The 19,962-nt window shown below is 36.2% G+C and overlaps 1 protein-coding gene across 1 annotated transcript in view; it reads left to right on the top strand.

Moving 5' to 3' along the window:
- Positions 1–19,962, top strand: part of GMDS (GDP-mannose 4,6-dehydratase) — a 641,167-nt gene that overhangs the window by 130,787 nt on the left and 490,418 nt on the right. Inside the window, exons 3-4 of the mRNA XM_030928548.1 lie at positions 512–599; positions 2,200–2,309. Coding sequence (XP_030784408.1) covers positions 512–599; positions 2,200–2,309 — 198 coding nt within the window. The remainder of the gene's footprint in view (positions 1–511; positions 600–2,199; positions 2,310–19,962) is intronic.

Consider the following 19,962-nt stretch of genomic DNA (forward strand, 5'->3'; position numbering starts at 1 on the left):
CTACTTAGCTGCATAATAACATCTGCTCTCTGATTATGTCTGTGGCTCCAGAAATACATACAGTAGATGCAAAATGCAAGCTCTGAGGACACTGAGAAGATGTGATGGCCTTGTGCTGTGTGTTAAGCAGGCCACAAATGCCGTTTTACCGATAAATGGCCTTACGTGGTCTGTCTTCAGTTTCAAATGGAAGAGATATTTTTGTCAGCAGTTAGGCTGTAAGTGTGTGTGTTTGGAAAAGGAGACGTTTGAGTATCTACAACGAAGCATGAAGTCACATAATTACCTGATTATGTTTGTTTAGATTGGCAGTAAAATCACTGAGGAAAGACAGAGGTAGGATGTTGGTAGCTGGTGGACAGTGGTTGGGGAGAAAGTAAGCAGTGGGACTATTTCTAATAATTTTAAATGATGCTTAGAAATCATTTGTTTCATAAAGCTAAACATTAGCTAAAGAAGTCATTTATTAGTCCTCATTGCACATTTATCTTTCCACACTGTAAAAACTCAGGTCCATGGAATTGTACGGCGGTCCAGTTCATTTAATACGGGTCGAATTGAGCATCTATATAAGAATCCCCAGGCTCACATTGAAGGAAGTAAGTCATTTTCTTTTTCTAGAATCTCTTTCTATAATGTATTTTCAGATGTTCCTATGTTCAGATAAGGTGTTTTCAAATATCATTTTTGTCAGTGCCCAACAAGTCACAGTTATTTACGCATGAATTACTGCACTGAATATGATTTACATGTGTTGAAAATCTTCTCTGCTCACTGCCATAGGCCATAGTGTCATGATGGTTTGGCTGTTAGAAGGCTGTGGAGTAGATGGCTTAGAGAGACCAAGGAAGGGCATGCCTTTGATCACCCCTCTGCAGGTGTCCTTATTCCTCCAAGTAAGAACAGTTGCATACTGACTGCACTGACCCACTTTTTATATTTGGTCCAATTTAATCAACTTAAACAATCTTTGTACATTTAATTATTTTTAAAAATAATTTGTGAAGATAGGCCCAAATAAATGGCAATCAAAATGTTCTAAATTACTGTCATTGTCAGTATTTGCAGTTGTTTTGCTGCTTTTGTTAATTTGCCTAGTATGTAGCTGTACAGTTTATATAGCACAAGCCGAATGTTTTCTTGTTTGAACTTATGGCAACTCCTGAGGTGGATAGGGAGACCCAGAGAGCATTTTATAGTTGAGGAAATGGAGATAGAGAGGTTTTGAATTTTCTGAGGTTGCACACTGTGAAGAAGGCAGAGCTGGCACCAGGACACAGGGATTTTAACTCCAAGTTCAGCCTGCAGTATGTGGCCAGTTTTTCCAGCCAGCAAGGACAATACATTCAGCTTGTAAACCATATGTGGTTTTGTGTTCACCCCTCAACCCCTGCGTATTTGAAGGTTTGGGTTACTTATATAGATAGTGACAGCATCAGGAAGATGATGCAGTAGTCTCCAGTAAAAGGCTTTCCACTGTAAGTCATTAAGTGCATTGTCTTTGAAACTCATTATTGTTTTTGTGCAAAGGTCAGAACAGGCCTGCCATTGGATCTAGATGTAGATCAATATTATGTAAAAATGATGACAATATCAAGTTAGTAAATCACCCTTCCACATGTGTCAAATTCTTGTATAATGAAGTCAGTGTAAGGATCTGTTTAGATTTAGGAGTTCAAATAGGCTAGTTGTCCTTTAATCAGTTATGTCACCGTATCAGGCGTTCATGCAGGGCCTACGGATTGATGTTTATAAGGTACTTAAAAATTACTAGATAAAAGTGTCTAAAGAAAATAGAGTCATCTTCATCATCATCAATGTTATAGATTTCTGTAGATGGCATACATGTTATCACAATGTTTTCTTTTTTTGAATCTCATTCTCACAGAACACATCTTACAACCACCAGGAGCCCTAAGATATGTGATTGTATAGTATGTTCATGATACTATGCTTTAAAAAAGTTTCTCTGAGTTTACCACCAAAATCTTTTACAGACATAGGCATTATGTAGCTATCTTTCTATTATTTAGGTTAAAGATTACAGTTATATTCTGCTACTCCAGAACCATCAGTACAGCATTTCCATTTTGACCCTGGTTTTCAGACTTTCCAGATATGCATTTCAATTTTGATATTTTAAAAAACTGAGCTTATGTTGCTTTTCTCTATCTAATGGTATGTTTTTGTATCCTGAAGACATGAAGTTGCACTATGGCGATCTCACTGACAGTACCTGCCTTGTGAAGATCATTAATGAAGTAAAGCCTACGGAGATCTACAACCTTGGAGCCCAGAGCCACGTCAAAGTAAGCATTTTCATTATGATTTCTCTGGCTGTGTTTCTGTGGTGTTCGGTATTTTACTTGTGTCTGTTGCTTCTCAGTACAGTAATACAATCACCGGTCTTAGTCTCCAAGTTGAATTGTCAGTGTTAGTTTGAGTATTAATCCTAATTGAAGTACTCATAGATTTTTTAGAAGTCTCTTGTCTTTTATTGAACAATATAATAAAACCACTAATATTGAAATAGCAGCATTTGTTATTTTGGGTTGTTTCGTGTAGCCGTGAGCCCCATGGATGTGTTTTCTGCCATTTCAAATAACAGATTGTGAATTAAATGTTTTGTTAAAATGTTGGAAGATATAACTAAGTAAATCCTTTATTTTACTATCAGTTTTTGGTAGTGGCTGAATTACTGGCTGAGAGAATATTTTTGAGTCCCAATAATATGTTAAAATTAGCTGAATTAACTTTTTAATTGTGAATAGTGAAAATCATTGGAAGAAAGCTTTTTAGTCTCCCTCCTCTGCAGTGTGATATAGCCAATATGGAATTTCCCCTCTATTCGCATTGTGGAAGGAATCACGGTCAACATCACAGGTCCATCCTTAGGGTTCTAGTGATCTGCTTAATTCAAGTTTTGTTGCTGTGTCCTCCTGCTCACATGAATAAGTGAAATCCGAAGCCACGAATGTTAGGAGTTCTGTTTAGATACTTGTTCAGTCAGGATGGTTAGTGGACCTTAGAAATAAAAGCAAGTAACTCTTAAGTTATAAAAGTCCAAGAAAGTCCAGAAAGTCTATGAGTATCTTTTTTGTTGTTGTTGTTGCTATTTAACGAACAAGTACAGGACTCTTATCTCAGAAAGTTTTTCTTAGGTGATTGGCTGTTTTTCTGTATCCCCAATTTTGCATAGAATGGAAGCTAAATGCCTATTCTATATACTTCTGCTTGTTGAAGGAAGAAATCATGAACTAGATAAAATGAAACCAAGTGGAGAACATAGAGAAACATAGCAGTAAACTCAATCTTATAACTGACTGTCAGTCTTCATTATACATATCTCTCAAATGTTAACCTTGAAGGATGGCTACAGTATTGATGAATAAAGATACCTCGTATCTGTGTTGTCTATGAAAAAACATTTTTCTTTTCTTAATCTGTGATGATTCTGTTCTGTATTCAGACTTTCACCAAAGTCTGTGAAAGGTATCAGGGTCTTTAGGTTACAGCAGAGCTATTTTTCTAAATGATTCTCCGTGTGTTTTTTCATTTTGGAAAGTCTTTCATGCATACTATGCTTGAGAAATTACATCCCTTCTTTCCTATAGAGAAGCGGTGACTTTTTATCATTCCAGGAATGAAGACTTTATTTTTCCCTAATTGAGGTAGTCAGTCTATCTTCCACATTATAATTCATCTGGCTGCTTCTTGACCTTCCTGACCAGCCATGAGAGTATCTTCCAGACAAAACAGAATGTTTTGGAATGAACATTCTGTTATTCAGTTTCCTTTAGATTAAGAAGTTTCCTTTGTAATCATAGATAGTTTATCACCTGTAGGAGCTAAAAATTGTAATCAAAGATGCAGAAAATGTTTATAAAGGTTTATTTATAGAAGACCTTCCCCTTGTCATTTTAGTATTAAATGGGCTGATTCTTTCCTTTCTCCAAAACATATTTATAGTTCAGAAATATGTTATAGTTGGTTTTCTTAGTTGTAGTGATCATGATAGTGTTTTGTTATCATTCTGGTGTGGTTGTACCCTAAGTAATAGAAATCATAGGCGATTTGAGTTGATTCCCTCTACATTGCCACGCATGTGATGTTTATCTGTTTTTATTGTATTTTGGCTGCTTTTCTTAACGGTTAGTTAATGGGCAGAAATCGTACTCTTAGTGAGAATTTTGGTTTGTAAGATCATGTAATCTTCCAACAAATATTTATTGAGTGCATACCTCATGCAAGGTATCATGCATGGTACAGCATAAAAAGATGTGTCAGATACACTTCTGCTGTGGGGGTTTCAACTTTAGTAGGGGTGATTCGCACAAATGTCTGATTCTTTACAGGAGGGTAAGAGAGAACTTCCGTCTGAGGGTATTATGAATAGTGCAAGGTGGAATTGACACTGGCTCTAGTGTTGAGGTATAGGGAGCACAATTACAGACATACTGGGAAACTAGTAGTTGAAATGGGGGTGGTAATATGAGGCAAAGAGAAGTGAGAAAACTTGGGTCATGTTTGCAGCATCATGAACATTCTAGATGAGCTGAGCAGAACCAGTATGAGGAGAAATGTGAGGTAAAGCCAGGTAGGAAGTTGGGCTGTGCCTGGGCAGCCTACCCATGTTTTGAATGGGGGGAAATATATTCAGTGATGACTTCTAGAGGTAAGAGTCTAGAGGTAGGGCTTAGGAAGAGATGGGAAGTTGCTGGATGAGAATGGTGTCGCTAGAAATGGGGGTGGGAGTGAGGAATGAAACAGGATGCCAGGTGGAACTGACTCCTCTACGCACTGATGTGGTCACTAGAGAAGAGGGAAACCCAGGGCTCCAGTGCCCAGGGGACCAGATGGTCAATGGAACCAGTACTAGAAACCGACATTCAAGGAGGAACTTTCGTAGTGGGATTGGAGAAATAAGTTCCCTTTTGGAAACATTTCACTGGCATTACTTGAAGGACATTCAAGGGAAGCAGGTTATAAAGTAGCTTAAAATATGCTGTGAGTTTTGAGAGAGATCTAGGGTACAGAGGTGTATATTCAGCTCTTGAAATCTTTTTTTTTTTTTTTTTTTTTTGAGATGGAGTCTCGCTCTGCCGCCCAGCCTAGAGTGTAGTGGCACGATCTCTGCTCACTGCAAGCTCCGCCTCCCGGGTTCAAGCCATTCTCCTGCCTTAGCCTCAGTAGCTGGGACTACAGGCGCCCGCCACCACGCCCGGCTAATTTTTTATATTTTTAGTAGAGACGGGGTTTCACTGTGTTAGCCAAGATGATCTCAATCTCCTGACCTTGTGATCCATGAAGTAGGCCCTCCTTGGCCTCCCATAGTCCTGGGATTACAGGCGTGAGCCACCGCGCCCGGCCAGCTTTTGAAGTCTTAATGATGCCAAGTAGTAACTGGAGAAAGATGGGTAGAGGACTGAAGATTGAATCTTGGAAACTTGCTGATAGTGAGAGGGTGGGATGAGGACAAGTAGGGCTGATGACAGAAGTCGAGGGGGCAGAGGGTGGGATTGTTCCATGGCAGTCAAGAAATTAGGTCAGCGTAAGCAAGAGGGAATGAGGCTAGGAGAATGAGGACCAGGAAGAGTCACCGGCCTTGCCAGTTAGGCCAGTGAGGATTTGTTACTTTTTAAAGGAACATTTTAGTGATGCGACAGAAGAACTTGGCCAGCGTTCCGGGGGTTTAGAAGTTGAGAGGTTATAAGGGAAATGCAAGTTGAATGCATTTTTTCCAGAAACTTTTATGTAGAGGGACAAGAGAGGATATGATAGATAAAGCTTGCAGCATCATGTGTGGGTTGTCAGGCCTCTCTTTAGAATCCTTGATTCTTTAGGTCTAGGGTGGGGTCTTAGAACTTGCATTTTTAGGATGTGTCCAGATGATGCTGCCCCTGGTCTGGGAACCACACTTTGAGAATCCTTGTTCTTGTGTTTCAGGTTTCTTGATTTATCCATATGGAATGTGTTCCTGAAATCCTTTCTTCTTATACCTTCTCCTTTTAATGTATAGGTTTTTGAGTTTGATGTAAAATAATCCTATTACTTACTAGTTAATGACTTAATGAGCTTTTAAAGCCCAAAACTATGTCTGCAGTCAGAAATTATAAGAATGGAAAGAAAATTTGATGTATGTTTGTATCAGAGTTCTTGATATTCAGAAACCTCTTTTTCTGAATAGTACATAGTCTGAGATAATAAAGACTTCTCGAGTACTTAGTATGAGTACAAGTGCCTCTTAGACTGTCCTTCACAATCCCTTGTTCCATACCACCGTTTGTGCTGTGATCTGTGGGCAGGCTCGGTCTTGGCCAGAGCAGGCGTGGGGAAGGGGCTTGGGATGATGGCGCTGTGTGAGCACAGACTGCTCACCTGCCTTGCTGGCGGCATGCTGCTGTCTTCCCTTACCTCTCCAAGGCTCTCCATGGTGGGTTGCAGTTGTTTGCTTTTTTCCTAGTAGCTTGTTAGGGAAGGAATTAGGATGAAAAAAATACGTATTTTGTTTCTTATAGTTAATTTCTCTATATTAATCAGCTTTGTAGAATTTATTGTATTCATAGATATATTTAGACAAAAGAGTTACTTCTGATAGTGTAGTGTTTGCCATAAGATTAATTAAATTTCTTGTTATTTGGTTTGGTGTCGTTTTGAAAAAAGGTTCTGGTATTAGCACATATTTGCATTTAATTTGAATCCGTGACTTCTAGACGGGGTATTGTTTGTATTGGCTTCTGTTTGTGCAGAATAAAGTCTCCTATCACTCTCACTTCCAGTTAATTTGATGTGGGCTAGAGTATGCTAAAAGTAAGGAAAATAAAATAATAGGAAGTTGGTCTGGTTTCCTGTAGGAAACCAATGAAGATGAAATTGGTTCTTGGAATAAACCCACAGCAGTCTGGGAAATACTGACTGAAGACATTTTTCTGAATCATAAACAGAAAAATTATGACTCATGAAGTAGGTCATTGAAAGGCTGGTTTGATCTTATGTGGGAGAAAGTGAGAGATGACTGAAATGTACTAGTTATTAAAAGAAGTTAAACCTAGCATGATGACATCATCCAAGTAGGAACAAATTATCCAATTTGTAGTCCTGCCCATTGATGGAGAAAACGTTATGGGAAACTGCTTTTTTGTTGTGGTTTTGTGGTTGGTTTGTTTGTGTATTTTTTGCTGTGTAAGTAATAGTGTTTCTTAATTATTTAATTGCTGTCCTGATTTTTGATTTGTCCCCCATTTCTTGCAGCTTCTTTAATAATCTTAATGTCATTTTCAAAGTAGTGGTGTTGGTGAGATCTTTCTACAGTGAACCTGGTGCAGTATTTCTTTCCTTTGTCTCACAGTGCCATGTTGGAATTGCCTTGATTTTTCTCAAAGAAACGACAGTTATTCCGTCGTGGAATGTGTCTTTAGTGGAGACAGAAAGTCACTTAGTCTTTTTTTTTAGTTTTGAAAAGGATTTTCAAATTATTTCTCAGTGTTACAAACCATGAGTATGTCTTTCTTCCACTTTCTGTTACTCAGATTGAATAACTCCATACTTTCTATTCCTTTTCTAACCCTTTAAATATCTGTGTTACTTTCCTTTTCAAGTCTCTGTGTAAGCTATTTGTTTAATTTTGTTTCAGGACTGCTGGGAGGCATGAGTGCCTGGGAGGTACACTGGGGCATGACCATGTGGCAGGAGCTGAGATTTCCTCTTACAGTTGTGCGGGACAAGTTAGCAGACTCTGACTGTGGAAGCCCCAAGGGATTGAGTCTAAATGCTCCTCCACGCAGGACTTTAAGCTTGGGACGCCAGTCAGGAAGCAGAGTTGATTGAGTCAAGGGGCCCAAGTAGTGACCTAGCACCAAGTTAGAATCGAAGAGGGATGAGACAGAAAAGCTAATTAAAGGAATGGAGGTGGGAATAAAAATAGTCATGGGAATTAAATCTGTGGCCCCTGGAAAAGGAATTACCTAAGCAACTGAATTACCTAAAAGCTAAAAAATTGTCATCTCCAGAGACATTTTCCTGGTGGTTCTGAGAGTTGAAATCCACACCTTAATAGCGGACCCCCATATTCATCCCCAGGAAGCCTGAACCTCTTGGGGCTGTTCTAATTGAGGGAAGGGGGTGGGTGAACAAATACATTGGGAGAATTGCATGATGGTGGGGAAGGGTGGCTGGGGAAGGGTGGGAGTCTGTAGTTGAACATCTGGTTAGTGCCTGACTAACCCAATTATAGAACAAAACAAAATTACAACAGCATGGCCCTTCCCTGTGTAATTATAGTAAGGATGGGGGTAACCTATTAAAAACCCAGAGCAAACAGCAGAGAGGGACTGTTCTTCTGTGTTCTTGCTCATTCATTGATTTATTTTGGACCCTGGGGAGCCTCACAGCGAGGTGTCAGTAGAGCAGGAAAGTAAGGAGTAGGCAGGGAGCATAGCTATTGCTGTTAGAAGTAAAGAGAAACTGTTAGAACATCCTTAAACGTGTGTGAGGGCCTGGCCTGTGGCCCATACAATTGCATATTAGCATTCAGTAAGTTAACACGTGTGAATACAGCCATCGGCCCTTTGCCAGGCCCTGTGCCCAGAGGATGCAGTGGGGAGACGTTATGGCCGCTACTGGAATAGACGACTGCCATGGGGCAGAAGAGAGGAATGTTCTCACAAGAAACTGTGGACCAGGCAAGGTTGTCAAATCAGGGGTGCACATCACAGTTCCTGGGACACACTCTAAAACTTCCAAGGTCCACACCAGACCTTGCATCTTGGACTTTTCTGTGGCTTAAAATCCTGGTCACGTCACGTGCTCACTTCACAACCCTGAGAGGGGCCTTTTTATGCTTCTGTTTTCTCATCCATGCAGCAAGCACATGCCTTAGGCTGTGTTTCCTTAAGACATGAATCTACCTGTGGTCCTACGTATGTGGACTTGACTGTAACTCTTTTTCCCTAGATATCTACTTGTCTCATTCCGTTAACTACACCCGAACTTAAGCATCAGCTTCTCAGTAAGGCCCCCTGACCATCCTGTCTCCAATAATACCTCTCCTGGGATTGAACCCTCACCATCCCAAGTCCTGATGAAGTAGGCAAACAGTGAATGCAGTGGGCACGGGGGAAAGGAAGTGCACATTGGCCTCTATGTGTCCTCCTTCACTTCAGTCCCAGTGTGCTGCCTGCTCACAGTTCAGTCTAACTTGAGGCAAATTATGTAGAGAAATGGACGGGCTCAGGTTACATGGTTAACATATCCGTCTTTGCTGTTTCTGCCTGGGACGGAGGCCTGTCATTTGCCTTAGCTGCTGTTCGAAATGATTGCAAGAATGTCTTCCCCATTCAAATAACTATATTTCCTGCCACCACAATGTTAACTTGTTGTGACATATTCTCCAGGAAAAAGTGATGTTTTGGATCCTTTGCTTTTTAATAGATGGGGGTAGAATTCTCAAGTGGCAGCGATTTTGGCACAGAGCCAGCTGAAGCGCTTCTTTCACAGATGCCCACCTGGACTTGCGGTTGATGAGCAGCCACACGCTGCCTAGCCTCCAACCCCAGATGTGATGGCACTCAGTCTTCCTGTCACACTGCTAAGCTCAGAAGACCCAGGCGGGCAGTGTTGTTGAACTATGAGGGGAAGATACCACAGGACTCTGATGCTTTATATTCGACGTCTCTTGTCATTCCCACTGTTCACTACCGTGAAATGAAGTTTTGGTGCAGTAGGTTTGAGTTTAAAACATTGTTCTTTCCTTGTTGGTGGGAACTGGTTATAATTAATGCCATATGAAAGAGTATTTGAATAGCTAGAAGATCCCCAAATTCAACAATGCCAGGTGCAGTGTTAGCACATCAGTGATACTAACATAAAATTAATATATACGGAAAACAGAAATCCACCATACTAACTCATCAGGAATGATAATCACCTTTTTGGTTAGGGTAGTACAATTTAATTCAATATAACACTTAAAATTTTGAGTATCTACACCGTGGTGGTTTGTAAGTTAGTTTCCCTAAAAGCTATGGGAGGCAAGTAATATTTGCTACAATTTCTTAATGAAGACGTTGTTAGAATGAGCAGCTTGTTCCTATTCGTACACTTATTTTTAAATGAAATTGTCAAGTCAGTTATATAACTATAATGTGAATTAACCTATTTTCTAAGATTTAAAGATAAATATTTCTGCTTTAGTACTGAAAATACGTTTTTGTCCATGTATTAGTATACACAAAGTGTAACTCCATATTAGGTCTCTGAAGATAACTTATTTTGCTTAGTAGATTTATGAATCAATATAGCCTATTATGATATTTATATGAGTTTTTAAACTCATTGTTATCTTGTCATATGTAATTTTTAGATGTGCTCAGAGCAACACAAATCACTCTAGTTTGTTAGCAAATTATGAATGTTCAAATAATAAAGATTCCTTATGAGCAACATGCTTAGAGCAGTGAGTACAACTTTGAAAGCCTGAGGATTAATAAGATATGTTTGCATTTAGACCTAATGTCTATGCATACTGTAGTGCATTTTGCATCTAGAAGAATTAGCTCTCTTACACATAAAGTGAGTAGGTGCTTGGAGCAAAGACTGGATGCTTTTAATCTCTGTGGATAGATGGTGTGGATGGAGCAAACCTCTATGGCCAAGTAACGCTATGGTTTTGTTTGTTACTGTTCTACAAGCTCCCATTTCTTTCTGATCAGTCCTGTTGTCCCTTTACCTGTGTGGACACAGCCTCCATGAGACTTAATACAGTTCGTAACCACTTCTGTTTGTTACAGGGCGAAATTGCAATACAAAACCTTTTTCATTTTATAATTTCATGTTTAGGCTTATAATGAATCAATGCTACTATTTTAAATATGACTAGTTTATTCCCATGGTTCTTAGGAAGAAGTTGAGCATTTTTGACTTTGTATTCATCAGGGTAGGCAGGAGTGTACGCTGTTGGTGGGTGCCTGTGTGTCATCTGGCTCAAATTCTTCTTGGAAGCCTGTTGTAGATTTAAGCAATTGAATTCAAATCTAAAACCACTTAAAAAGTCCTTTATAGTCCATTAAGAATTTATATGAGAGAGAACACTCTGTGAAAGCTCTCCTCTCCCTGTTCAAGCAGATTGTTCTGTTTTATTAGATCTAGGTGGTATTGTAATTTTGATAACAGCTAATAATGTTTGGAATTTTGCTTATAATTAATTAGTAGACCACACAAAGGTATGCTTGTTGGGTTTTTTGCCCTTAATGTATTTATAAATAGTGGCTTGTTTACGAAATAAAATCCAAAGTAGCATTATTTTAGTATTGCAACATTATTTTATATATATTAAGCTAAAATTAATGCAAATAGCTAAATGTACATATTTACCATAATATTAATTTCTAGACGCTATTTATAAAAATGGTGGGCAGGCCGGGCACGGTGGCTCAAGCCTGTAATCCCAGCACTTTGGGAGGCCGAGATGGGCAGATCACGAGGTCAGGAGATCGAGACCATCCTGGCTAACACAGTGAAACCCCGTCTCTACTAAAAAACACACACAAAAAAACTAGCCGGGCGAGGTGGGGGGCGCCTGTAGTCCCAGCTACTCGGGAGGTGAGGCAGGAGAATGGCGGGAACCCGGGAGGCGGAGCTTGCAGTGAGCTGAGATTGGCCACTGCACTCCAGCCCCGGCGACAGAGTGAGACTCCGTCTCAAAAAAAAAAAAAAAAAATGGTGGGCAAAGAGTAAGCTAGTGAATATATTGTAAAACTTTTGTTTTCTTTTCTTTTTTCTTTTCTTCTTTCTTTCTTTTCTTTTTCTTTTTGAGACGGAGTCTCGCTCTTTTGCCCAGGCTAGAGTGCAGTGGCACTATGTCGGCTCACTGCGACCTCTGTCGCCTGAGTTCAAGCAATTCTCCTGCCTCAGCCTCCCGAGTAGCTGGTATTACAGGCGCCCACCACCACACCTGGCTAATTTTTATATTTTTAGTAGAGACGGGGTTTCACCATGTTGGCCAGGCTGGTCTCGAACTCCTAACCTTAGATGATGCACCTGCCTTGGCCTCCCGTAGTGTTGTGGGATTACAGGTGTGAGACATCTCGCCTGGCCAGGATTCTTAATTAAATTACAGTATGTAATTTACATAAATTAAGGTGAAGACATAAATGATACTTTGTTTAATACCATGATGTATCTCCCCCAGCCCCAAGATTTGTATGTATATTTAAAAGAATTGAACTTAATACCTCTTTTAAAATACATAGTAAAGCTTGATATTAAATATGATTTCTACTTTATCCTTACATATAGGTGGAGTTTATAAAATTTGCTTTGTTAAAGTTGGATCCTTAAAGTTGGTATGGTAAAATAAAATGAAACCTTTTCTAGTTCAAAAAATTTAATGCATAAGAATTTTTTCTGCTACTTTCTACTGTAAATCATTAATTGGATACCTTACTAGTCCCAGCAAGAAATAAATCATATGAAAATGGTTTTAATGTATCAAATTTCTATTTTTTTGAAAAACGTCTAACATCGAAGATGAGTGATTAGTAGGTATCACTTTTACTTTTTAAAAAGTGACATAATATGTTCATAGTTTGGGAATGTTAATTTAAAATGTAATCCACAATGAATTTAAATTTGCTTTATTTATAAGAAACTATGCCTCAAGTCTTGGTTTGGCATGTTAAAACTCTGTTAAGTTTATCATTAGAAGACTAATTCTTTAGAAAATATTGCACCCTGAAAAATTAGCTCAACTTGTGTATGGTTCTAGTGTTGATAATTAAAATGAACTGTTTACCAGAGAAGAGGAATATTGTGTTGATAGCAATTATGCAGTTATTCTAAGTGGGAGTTGATAGAGAAGAGGCAGTAGTTTCTAACTTCTTATGTTGTTTGGTGTATCAGGGTGAAAAAACCTTTTCCTGAGTTTCCTTTCTACTCCCATTCCATATATTTCATTGGTGCCAGGTTTTTATTTTTTTAATACATAACAGCAAAATCTTTTAGAAATTAGTAGTATTGACAAAATAAACCTTTTAGGGACATTATTCAAGACTGTCAACCCATATTATTAGTACTAATGGTGAATAACCAGTCTTTACCCTGACTGCATGGATTAATTGTTAAATAGTGTAGGGGACAGGGTTTTTTTTGTTTGTTTAACATTCCCATATGGCTCACACTAGACTGCCTTTCTTTTTGTTTGACACTAACATATCTTAGGACAATTGAGAGCCAGTATGGTCAGTCCTAAAGTGGAGGCTGAGACGCTCTTTAGTGTGGTGTGATAGAGTTCTCCATCTTCCCTAGAGAAGAAGTGTTTGAATGTTTGACAGAGGTTAGTTGATTGCTATGTCATAATATTTGAGTTATTGGTTGTTTAAATAATGTGTGTAAATAATTTTTTATCTGTTTGCTTTCCATTTGCTTTATATTAAATATTATGAAAGTGTTTTGGTTTAGTGATCATTTCACTCTATCATTTGGCAAGATATTTAGATTGCAATTTAGCAAAAATTAATTTATCTTATTGGAATTATTTACTTAAGTGACTTAAAATTTCAACTGTTTCAAGCATAAGTTCATCAAATTTGCCAGATTAAAATTTATCAACAGCAAGAATGGAAAAAATCTATTGGTTATGTTCAATAATATTATGTTAAATCATGTACCTTCAGTCATTTTTCAGTTTTATAAATTTGCTTCACAGAGAAAGAAATGGAAATTCCCAATAAGCTTTACATTTGAGTAGGGAAGCAAATAATTCCTAAAGCTTCCTTCTTCATCCTTCTAGATTAGAGACATGATTGTTTTTGAAACAGAGGAAGTTTCTGGTGTGTTTAAGAATGTTGTGCTCTTTTATACACATAGATGGCAGCAAAGAATTAGACAAAGGAAGTGAACCTTGCAGTTATAATGAAAGATGAGTGACAGTACAAACTGACTCCATCAGCATAGCTGCCTGTGTCTCGTACTTAAACATAAAATAAGAAAGAAAGCTACTATTGATAACACAAGAATATAGGAGAATGAGGAAGGCTCTGAGAAGCTGTAATACACTGAATTTCTGGACACATCCCAGGTGGGAAAGCTTAATCTTTTAAGGTATGTCATCCACTCCTGTAAGATGATTGAAATCAGCTAAGATAATATGCATGTCAAAATAAAGAGACAGTGAAGGGCTGAGGGGGCAGTAGGGCAAGAGGGAAGTAAAAGAGAAACCACGCACAAGTTGCAGCGGCAAGCAATAGCCTGCTGCCTGCGGGCACTGTGGAGTTTGGCCTGCATGTCTCCTTTTTAGTTAAGCAAGTTACAAAGAGGAAATGTCAGTCCACGAATCAGGCAAACATTCCATGGGAACATTTGCTCAAATGTCAGCATTTTAGAAAATAGGACTGTAGTCTATTATGGTTCAGTCCCCATGCTGGATTTGCTGTTAAGTGCACAAGTGCAAATATATTGCTTAAGAATGCGTTTGCTATTAACAAGTCATTTTATGTCTTAATTAGCATTCCTAAATAATGACATAATCACTATAAAAGATGACAGTCATCATTATAATTAATATTTAATATGTGCATGCTTCCGAGGACCTTTCTGTGGCTTCTCACAAATTTCCAAGGTAATTTTCGAGTTTTAGAATTGCATTTGTTGAGATCACAGTCATGAGGATCTAATGAAGTAGAATCATATTTAGTAGAAACTGAGATTCAGAAGTGAGTTATAGAAAAGCAATTTATAACACATCCTTAACAATCCCATCACCTCAGTATCTTACTAATTATAAACGAAATAAGGGCTTAATGCCACTAGAGTAATGCTAACGTTGTTTAGGAAAACATTTCTCCTACCCTCTATTTTTTTTCTGGTCTACTCTCAGGAATTTTAGTACCACAGACTAATCTCTGGGTCACAAAATTTATTCTAAAGGTGTGTATAACAACGTGCTTAAAAGCAGTATCTGGCAAGTCTCTCTTGTGACAGCAACTTATTTCTCACATAATTATTTTCTTAGTAAATTTGATATCTTAACAACCCCTTCCCTCATTTCTGAGTTCAAAAAAATAACACTTAATATAATTTATTTCTCATACTTAATAAAAGCTTACTTGAGAGTATATTGCCATTCACCCTCTAGCTGCTTCCACCAAATGAGGTTAGAAGGGAATGCGGTTTGCAAGGGTATAAGGTGGTTTCCAGCATCGTTTGCTGTGTACTGTAATGGGCCTCAATGTTGTTTTAATGAAGCATAAAACATATTCTGGCTGCTGCTTGTTACTTATTAATGATTAATTGATTATACTCTGTCATATCAGTAGAAAAAGAAGATATATATGTAGTTTTTCTGTTTTAAGCAGTCTACTGTGTTAACTTCAGTTTGTATGCACAGATATTATCTGTGTTACCCTAATATTTTTAGTAGTGTAGGTGGTTTGAAAACAAGAACAAAGAAAATTCTGATGTCTAAACACATAATCCCGCAATTTTGTGAATTTTTAATTTAATTAAATGGAATTTTATAAGTTGAACTTCCATTATCACATATTTCTTAAAACCAGGGTATAAGATGATTCAGTTAGTCACAATTACATAAACATTTCTTTATAAGTCATTTTTGAGATAGCAAATGGCGTTAGATTAAAAGGTTATTTAAAAACAACTTTTATTCAGAATATAATATGTTTTGCAGGTGACTGCGTACTTTTTCTTTTACACTTTTAGCCCCTCTTTGGCAGTCATTAGATTTAGACTGTGACTTTCTTAATGGAATAACATCGTGCAGATTATTTATGTGACCTTTTCACTGCCACGGTTTTCATTAAAAGGACAGTATTGCAACACCATTTCCTTCAATTGCTTGGTTTCAAAAGAATCATGTCTCAGGCAGGCAAATCTAAGTGATTTGTGTTGCTTACTAACTGAAGAATATTGTTTTAGAACTTTTTTAAAAAACCAGTATATTAATTTTCTTTATATTAGTAGCACTAGAACATTTATTTTCCTTGACATTTTATAAATATTTTGCATGAATAATTAAATGTTGGATAATTAATAACATGTTTTTCAATTTGCTTATAATTTTTAAATGGGCTTTTAAAAATGATACACTTTATAGTTTTTGATGCCCTTTTTAAACTCTAAAAACAGATTTTGTATGAATTATAGGGGACTTCAGTGTTTTACTGGCATTTTATAAACAATTTTAATTTATGATGGCTTTACATTTGTTTACGTGACTACATCTTACAAAATCTTAGATATCTGAAAAATTTCCAGTGTAGTATAATAATAGCTTAAGTAATACTTGCCTTGTGTGTCTTTCTTAATTATGTTAACTTTAACATAGTTAATTAGGTAGCATTCCTGTTGATTAATAAACTACAGTGCACACTGTTGTTTGAGATTAAAGTACCAAAGTTTTGTGCTTATGATACTTAGATTTTCCTTTATGTCCAAACTGTCCTTTCTTTTATCTGATATAAAATATTTAAACATATATAGATACTTCTAAAATTATTTAAATTGATAGATGATTGCATGTAATCAGGAAGTATATTTTCTCATGTGGCCATTGTTTTTCAATGAAGTGTTAATAGTTAGTGGAAAAATGTATGTAATATAAATGCCTTAAAGTTCAATTTTGGCGCTAAATTTAATTGCCTTTTTTCCACAGGTTATGTCTTTATTTTAGATAAACACATATGTTCATAAATGTATTGCTCATAGTTCGTATTTCTTGAGGAATGATTTCAGATAGATTTGATACACTTTCTCTCATTTTGTGGGAGGTTCTTTTCTCTTTCTCTCAGTTTCTAACTGGGGATTCCACTGATCAGGTTGAACCATCTTATATGATGATGAGTCTTGGTGGTGCAACTTTGTTGGCACAGGATGCAGAGACTAATCCATACAGCAGTTACTAGATTTCCAATGTGTGAAATATTAGTTTGTCCCTTGTGTTTTTTCTTCTTAAAAGCTTTACTGAAATTTCATTTTTAATTTTCTCTCTCTCTCTCTTTTTTTTTTTTTTTTTAGTGTTTTCTACCATGCTACTTATGAAAGAATTTCTTAAGAACTTTCCCAAGTTCCATCACTTGGGAAAGGATGTATTTTAAGTACAACAGAAACATCTTGGTTAAACCCTTATCTGGTCAGAGATTTTTAGTTCCTAGCCAGTAAAAACCTGTTTTTTATAATGTCACATAAGTTACATACTAAATTAGTACTTTCAGTAAAAACTTTTTGGTAAAATTTTGACACTTAAATACTCACTTTTTTAAAAAAAGAAATCTCAGTAATGTCAGGTCATAGGCACATGAAATGTTTAATAGAAAAATTGCGATATCTTTCATAATAACGTAGACGTTAACAGAGTTTTGTCTAATCTTACTCATTTTCTTGCATTCTTACAGAAAATACTAGTACAATTGTAACTTTTAGTGAAATTAGTTCTTCATAAGAATTACATTTCTATGTGTAAAACAACTATAAAAAGAGTGCCAAGATTTAATGCGTGCCTTCACTTTTCGGGGACGTTTTATTTTCTCCACTGTAAGTAATCTTAATTCCAGATGTTAGCACATGACATTTTGTATAGTGCCCCATCACATGTTTGAGTTTTTTTTAACATCAGCTCTATGATCTGATGCTATATGTGCTATCTTGACTTGTAAGTGATACAGATTTTGTTGCTGTCATTTAGTTTTTATTAATAGTCTTCCATTTGTAATAGTCAAACTTAAAGGCATATGTTTGTTGCCACATATAACATATTTTACGGAATAATTTGTAGTTGATTTTCATTGTATTGTGACTTTAGAACTTTCTAGTAGAGCTTTATAAAATAAAATAGTTGGTTGCATATACAGGTATCTTACTGAAACATCAGTATAGTGATAAAAAATTAATTGTTGTAATGTATAGGACATTAGAACACAGATGTGGCCACCTTATGAAAACTTAGACATTATTTATCTCTCAGGAATTTGTAATAAATCCAAAAGAAAACTACAGGGTTGACACATGAAATGACAGTTTCACTATATTAGCAATTTATTTACATTTCTTTAACCCAATTTTAATTGTAATTCTGTGATTTAAGCCTCATTGATTTATATTTTTGATTGGTATATTAAAATATAAAACCTGCTAAATTCTAACTAACACAGGGTACTTTTTCTTTGTGATGAGAAATTAAAGGAATTAATCTTGTCAGAATTTTTATAATAATGTAAAATAAACTTGTGAGGAAGACACATAACCTCTCTGGGCCTCAGTTTTCCCATCTGTAAAATAGGATGTGAGGTTTTGGGAAATAGGAAAGAGTTATGTTGTATGTTCTCCAAGATCTCCTACAACCCCAAAATTTCATGATTGTCTGATTTGTTTTTGAAGTGGTATTGTGCTTATCAATATAAATTACATGTCCTGTCTAATGAAAACATCAGTGTTAATAAAACCTAAGGATGAAAAGTTCAGTTTCTTTTAAAAATCATACCTTTTTTGGAAGAAACAGTTGTCAGATATTAGCATATAATGGTTTTCTCAAGAAATATTTAAAATCTTTATATAAAGTTATCTTACGCCTTTTTAAAAACTTAATACAGAATAGTGGAAATTCTGGAATGGAAAAGGCATTATATTCTATTTTGTCTGAAAGTACAAATTAAAGTTGAGTGCTGTATAAGCCTTGGTCATACTGGTAATGTGGGAATATCTTATCTAGAGAAAATTAGGATGTGAATATTTTCTATAAAATAGAAATCTGAATGAATAAGTTGATTTGCTGAGTTTTCTTACAGGTAAATAAATATACATGAATTTCCATGAAATGATTCTGAGGCATGTAAATAAATTTAGGAGTCAGTGTTAATTTTCTACATTTAGCTTTGGTATTTATTATAATTTGCAGACAATTATAGTAGAACTTGTTGTGCCCCAAAATTGCTCACCAGGGAAAAATACAAACAAACCTATTTCATGCCCTAACTATATTGACTATATAGAGTGTGATTATGAAAACTAAGCTTCTTAATACTGTAGCTTTCACTCAAGTACAACTTTCCAGAAATTTCTATTTAATGAATTGATGCTTTTTTTGTGGGGAAGGGGAAGTGGCTGTTTGGAGAAGTAGTTAAGTTTAAAACATATATTTCATTTGTATAATAATAGACCATTATTGACTGCTGTACTAAATGTATGCTAAATGAGAGTTTATAATGTAAAAACAGTGGTTAAATGTAGATGACTTAGAGTACAAAAAGTGAATGTTTTAAAAATGTATCTTTAAAGACAGTATTGTAGCATCCCAAGCACAGCACAGATTCCTCCTGTAGCAGAAAAAAAGTTAAAAGTTTTAATTTTCAAAGCATTCATTTTTTGTTAATTTTTTACTTGAATAAGGGATTTCTGTTGATTTGTAGAGTTTATAAAAGTCCAAGAAAAATACTCATAATAATAAAACTTTTCTTCTTAACTGTCATTGTATTTAAACCTTGGATTCCCAAGTAAAAGATTCCAGGATTTATAACCAGCATAGATTCAATTATTTTAAAGCCATCCAGATTCCATTTTCAATTTAGTGGCATTTCATATAGTCAAGGTGGCAAACGTATTCCTAAGTTAGTTTTTTTAAGCTTATTATCAGCCATATTTTAACCCCAATCAAGACGTTCCTAAGAGATTTACTCCGAGCTTTTATAAGTTTCTTTATATATCTTGTGGAAATTTTCAGTTCAGTGCAGGGTTTGCTTTAAGTGTTTCTCAACTAAGCGTATAAAAATTAAGACTTTTTCTACCTTTCTTTTATGAAATTACCATAAGGATTTAATATTTTGTTTCTAAATAAAGTTATACATTACATACAAATTCTTAGATTGGTGTTTATCTTTGTTAATCTATAATAAAAGCTAAAAATATTTCAAGTAGATTACTTTCTTTGTTACTAAATTTTCCTTATTTGAAGAGTAA

The sequence above is a fragment of the Rhinopithecus roxellana genome, chromosome 4 (genome assembly GCF_007565055.1).
Source record: "Rhinopithecus roxellana isolate Shanxi Qingling chromosome 4, ASM756505v1, whole genome shotgun sequence".
NCBI lineage: Eukaryota > Metazoa > Chordata > Mammalia > Primates > Cercopithecidae > Rhinopithecus > Rhinopithecus roxellana.